Source organism: Rhea americana, unplaced genomic scaffold (genome assembly GCF_003343005.1).
Source record: "Rhea americana isolate MKP2758 unplaced genomic scaffold, rheAme1 scaffold_18, whole genome shotgun sequence".
NCBI lineage: Eukaryota > Metazoa > Chordata > Aves > Rheiformes > Rheidae > Rhea > Rhea americana.
Genome location: NW_028185927.1, coordinates 3,205,481 through 3,211,480, shown reverse-complemented (window position 1 = coordinate 3,211,480; position 6,000 = coordinate 3,205,481). Strand labels below are relative to the sequence as shown.

The window sequence follows — 6,000 nt, the reverse complement described above, 5'->3', positions numbered from 1 at the left end:
TCGTCAGATTTCCCAGAACTTGGCTGTCAGCTGCAAGGCTCAAGCTCTGTTTTAACTGATTTTACGGGGATTATTTCAAGCTCCTGGAACAAACTCTAACAGGAAACGAGCACCATTTTAAACATCATTTTCTTTTCCAAATGCACTTTGACTTTCTTTAGCAAACACAGTGTACATGTAATTATAATGCACATTAGAGAATTACAGGAATAATGAACTGCATTTGACAGAGCGAGTCCTCTAACTGGCTGAACTATAGAAGAGTGCTCACTTACAAAAACTATAATTAACATGAGCAAAAATACATTTATTGTATTAGCGAAGTTAGTTTAGAGCTGCAGTGCAGAGTAGCTTGCATTGCTCTGCTGAGATAATTAATTAACATTATTACTTTTTGATGGTATGGTCTAGACTATGCATATTTTTATTGCAGTACTGTGTTGTCTTTAACTTCCCATACGTATAATCAGCAGAGCTATTACTGGGAAAACTTAAATTATATCAAGAGATTTGCCGACATACTTACTGCCCACACCTAAACCAGCTCTTTCTAAAGCAACTGATAAAAAGTGTATTTTAAATGTGGTGCCTATAAACTAGTTAGGAGTAGCGTTATGTGTGCTTAATTTCTTCCCAAAGGTAATAGTCAAAGCAGTTACAATAAAAAGTGCAGAAAATTAATATATTAAAGTTTTCACAATTTTACAAGCTGAAATTCTGACTAGGTAGGCAAGCAGACAAATACAGATGCAGAAACTTAGAGACCACAGCAAAACTACCATGTCAAACTTGTATTGAAGCAACTTCAAATAAAACTTCAGACCATTCTGTTAAAGACTGCACAAATGCAAAGACAAGTATAAGAACTTTGGTAAATATTAAAAGGGCAACAACCAGAAGTAGTAGTTCTCGCATGTTAACACTGTTTATCTGTGGTCCTAAAATGCAGTTGCCCYTTTCCATTACCTAAATAAAGATAGCCTTTCAATAAGAGCATGTCTCCTAAAAACAGATTTGACATTTTCTTCAAACTATTTTTACTTACTCTAAYAAAAATTATGTACAAAACCCCGAAAATATTAAACTTTGCATAGCTCTGTCACATGCCAATATGCCATAGCTAATACTGCATTTAGAAAGTAATAATGTAAAACTGACTCTCACCAAAAATAKAGCATGTTTTTAAGGTTTATTTCTTAAATGCTGTTATACACTATATTAAGTACAGATCTTTTTAAAAAAAATATCAAATTAATGGAACGGTTAAAGTTTTAATGCAATGACAAAATTATAGATATGAAGATAACCAAAGAATTGTTACAACACTTGTTGTCGTGCTGCTATCCAGGTAGTGATGTTTCAGTCTTATTTCTGGCCAAGCTGGGACAACTAAAGTGGAAGAGATAAAAAAGTAACATTAAGTTGCTAATCTTATTCTTTCAGTCAACCTAATAACCAGTTCATAGGGTAAACTGTCTCTTGCAACCAAAAGCACGGTAGTAATAGTGAAAACATTTAAGTCATACACTCACAGGAATRGATCTGAACTTCTCTAAAATGATTAAAATTTGAATAAATTCAGGTGGCAAAAGTCTAGTATGCACAGTCTCTGAGTAATGAAAAAGTTAATTAAACTGACTGAAGAACTGTGATCTGATATGTACCATTTGTTTTGCCTCTTTCAGGTGCAACAAGAATGAGTTTAGTTCTGCAAAATGTAGTTTTGAATTAAAAAAAAATTCTCACGTTAGTAAGAAGTAAAAGCATAGATGGTGACAGGCACTGAAGGACTATTAGTTGCTGATCAAACATGAGTAACTTGTATTTTGCATTTGTATTGGAAAGAGGCATTGAGAAGTAATGGCAATAAWGACTTCATTAAGAGCATTAAAAGACTGATTTTTTAGTAGGTATGGACAACTTTAACCCCCTCTAAGCCAATTTTTATGGACAGCAATGTTTTGGACAAAGGTTTAAAAAACACAGTTGAATGACAGTTTTTACTCTTTTGAGTTGTTAGAATAACCTATGCTCTTTGTAGAGAGTGCCAAAAACTGTGTGGGTGTTTTTGTTTTGTCTGTTTGTTTTTTAAGGATTTGTGTGAAGGCTATTGCAAACTTGTTCACCTGCCTTACCTGTGGAACTAACATTTACAATACCAGCCTTCAATAAAAGCAATGACTCCAATCTTCTACTTCAATCAAGTAAATACAGATAACAAATGTGTTTTAAACTTAAAAGCAATTTGAATTTTTACTTAAAACAACAAAGAGAGTGATCTAAAGGTAAATAACTCATAATACAGTTACAAAAGTAATAAAAATTACAGAGGTATTACCAAAGGTAACCTACCTGTTTTATAAATTGTGTAGCATTAAAGAGTTCACTGCAGCCATACAGCATGTGTTTACCTTGTTTACTCTAAGAAAAGACAAAAATGGGGAGAAATAAAGTTTGTAACACGGTAACAGAAGTGCTAAATTAGTTTAAAACTAATTGTACACCAAAACCATTCCCCCCCCCAAACCACCTCTCTTGATAAAGTCCTACACTCTTTCAAGGAAAATAATAATAATTCTTTATAACTTAAACATCGGGAAAAAAAATCTGTCATTAAAATAAAGAGTAAAGAAGGAGAAGAAAGTAGGAAAAAATGAGGCATTTTACACATTTAAACCCACTAGAATCCTACATTCTTTGATGTATATATGAATGGTACAGGGAGAGTAACAACTTTATTGGGAAGGTCAACCTCTCTGTTGCCTCCCACAAAAACCTCTGCCCCTTAAACTAACTGGACATTGCTGTAAGACTTTAACAGCATATTTACTACTAYTGTTGGGATAGAACCAAGAAACCTCCATCTGTTATGCATTTCCACACTATGGTGAAGTTAGAAAGAAGCATTTTTTGTAAAGGGATTTTGAAAGAGAATGTTATGATTAATTCAGTTAGATACATAATAACCCTAGTGCAGTGAACAGTTTGGCAGCCTTTTTAYTGCCAAGTAAGTAAGTACTGTTAAAGTGCTACGTCAGCATTTTGAAAGTGAAAATTAGTACAAGTAATATACAGTTTGAAACAGTTTATTCCAGTGTTGAGCTATTAGTCCTATCGTTCCTCAAAGTTCAGGGATAGTCTTGAGAAATCAAGTTAAGCAGTTTCACTGTTAAATTATTTTGCATTTTTCCGTATTACTTTTAACTTTCTGTGATTAGAAAAGGAGAACTCTGCTAACTCTACATTTATGACTGACAAATGAGTAGTAGTCAGGAGAACTGGCAAAAAAAACCAAGCTAGAATAAGCCTATCTGCAAAGGCCTTTAGTTTTTCTGACAGGAACTTAAAACTGTACTTATTAAAGAGCGAAATAGGAACATAAGCCTCCACTGAGCGTTTATGTTTCATAAATGCTATCAATTTGCTGTGTCGGCAGAAAGTAAGAGAAGCAGATGCTAACAGTCCGTAGCTGGTACCTGCACGCTAACTGGGGAGCTGGCAGTYCTGTTTTTTTCTTAAATACGAGTGATTTCTGATAATATGCTATTCTTTTCCCTAAACAGGGTTTTGAGCTTCRGTCTTCCCACATTTCAGAGCAGTTGGGGTGGGATTGCTTTCTGTTTTAATCCTTACGCCTGGAAAGCTCAGTTACTCTGACAGGTTCCATTTTCAACAACGTGACTGAATAGCATTTGTTTCTGCACAATACTAAGTACRTTTTTAAAAGACAAATAATTGTGAAATGGGACTGTTGCCTTCCAAGCAGCTAAAATACACATTCATGTACACTTGCACTGTGTCATATATATTCTTCTAAAAGGCTAATTTTATTTAAAAACACCTTAAGTGTTACTTAGAACATTTAAACAAAGGAAATTACAGCTACATAATTACCACAGACAAGTATAAATCCCTTAACATCTCAAATAAAATAACTTCAGTACTCTTCAAAATCTTGTATGTTTTGACTGAAAAATTAAGTTGGATCTAAATTTCTTGTGCTAAACTGTGTTGTCTAGCACAGGTAAGGACTGAGACTTGCTGCCCTTTCCATCAAAATAAACACATGTAATAAAGATGTTAAGTTAGTATCATAGAAGTAATCTTCTAAATATGTGACAGAAAGTCTGCTAAAATTGGTCGCTGTGTGTTACACAATGTAACTGTCAAAAGTGTAACATACCTTTATGTAGTCAACAAGATTTTGATATTCAATATAGTTGCCTCCTCCGACTACAAATACTATGGCCTAAAATGCAGCACAGAATATGCAATCAAATTTTAACATTTCAGTAGTAAAACATACATATACAAAATCATTGAACATAGAGCAACAGTCATTCTGATCAATCACATTTCATTTTAAGAAGAACTGGAAACAATACTGACTTCCTACCTGAAATATGGTATAAAAATTATACAGGTATTTAAAGGGGCAAGTGAAGAGCTTTTAACATGTCACTTTCTTCTACTAAGAAATTTTGGAAATTTATGCAGTTTCAATGTGTTACTTTTTTTTCATGTGGAGATGTCTCCACTGTCCAAAAGCACAGTTAAAAAATATTTCTGTGGACCATTAAGGATTTGGGAAACATAAAATATTTTTGTAATTGTTTGACAACATTACATGAATTTTATATGGGCTCTTTTACAACTGTCATACCTACTATGACCTTCTCCTATGCATATGTGACACCTCATGGTATATTATTTTCTTCAAGGGGATAATTAAGACATGTCAAGAGAAATCAAAGACACTAACAAGGCAAACATTTTGCATCTGAAACTTGGTAGTAGGTTCGGGTAGGTAAGACTTACTATTTCCAAATGTTTACATTAAAAATAATGAAAGTTAGTGGCATAAAATTTGTATTAAATGGAAAGGGAAGAAATGATGACAACTGCAGTTTGTTTTTTTCCCCTGAAATTACAGCCTGTCTAGAGCACAGTCACTCACATCAATGATTGACTGTTTAAGGACACACAAAGGATGAAATTTAGAGAATATTATAAAAGCTTACTATAACAATAGGAGTTTTAAATTTCTGAGTATCACACTCAGAATAATAGTAGAGTAATAAGTATGATTAAGTTCCTGTAATTGCCTCCAGAAGCATTTTCTATTTTTTTCCCCCCAGGATTAGTTAATACTTTCACAGTCCTTTGAAGATGAAAAGATTACTTCAGAGCAAGTGCTAAGTAAAACTTATGCTAGATGTAATTAGACTAAGTGGCTTTTGCAAACAGAAACTTCTTATTTTCTTAATCATGATCATTAAAAATGACTGGTACTTTAGGAAAAAAAGTTGTTTTTTTCTTTTCTTTCTTTCTTTTTTTTTCTCTAAGTACATGAACACTGAAAAGTAATTTCTACATGACTTACCTCCTGGAATGGATTTTTGTTTCTTGGAACTGAACTATAAGAAAAATAAACTACAGTTTAACTTGAATCTTATTTGTCATTGATATAAATACACAAAATAACATATCATGTTTACGGAATATGGTATAATATTAAGCAAGGATTTAAAATAGAGCAGTAATTGTCTGCATTCATCTTAAGTGATTTATTATATAAATGTATTCATTTCTGTAGAATGAATGATTGAGTAAATAGGAATTTTACTTCTTCAGTTTTAAAGCTGTCCTTTGAATCATGAGTTTTATGACAACACTGATGTGGAGCTTGAGTCCATATACAATGAAAGAGATGTTAGTAAAAACCTCATCAACSTTAGTTAAGTTCATACATAAAAATCATTGTTCGTGACACGTACCAATCCTACCTACTGGAACCTTTACCAGATAAGCCAGTCAGCTCACAGTGCCTGCCTGCATACTCACTGATGTTTCAAAATTAAAAAGAATTACTTCAGGCAGCAGCACTCTACGTGCTCCAGCATCAGGTTTCACAGCAACAACATCAGGAGTAAAATGATTTAAACAGGAAGAGGTAAGTTACAGTTTGAGTAGTACAGATGCTTCCTCTCCGTTTGATTA

The 6,000-nt window shown here is 33.3% G+C and overlaps 1 protein-coding gene across 1 annotated transcript in view; it reads right to left on the bottom strand.

The window, feature by feature from the left end:
- Positions 1 to 1,173: 1,173 nt before the first annotated feature.
- SCFD1 (sec1 family domain containing 1) overlaps positions 1,174 to 6,000 on the bottom strand; it is a 51,766-nt gene continuing 46,939 nt past the window's right edge. The window contains exons 21-24 of the mRNA XM_085301657.1: positions 5,384 to 5,417; positions 4,184 to 4,249; positions 2,353 to 2,421; positions 1,174 to 1,389 (exon numbers count right to left, since the gene is read on the bottom strand). Coding sequence (XP_085157783.1) covers positions 1,366 to 1,389; positions 2,353 to 2,421; positions 4,184 to 4,249; positions 5,384 to 5,417 — 193 coding nt within the window. The 3' untranslated portion in view covers positions 1,174 to 1,365. The remainder of the gene's footprint in view (positions 1,390 to 2,352; positions 2,422 to 4,183; positions 4,250 to 5,383; positions 5,418 to 6,000) is intronic.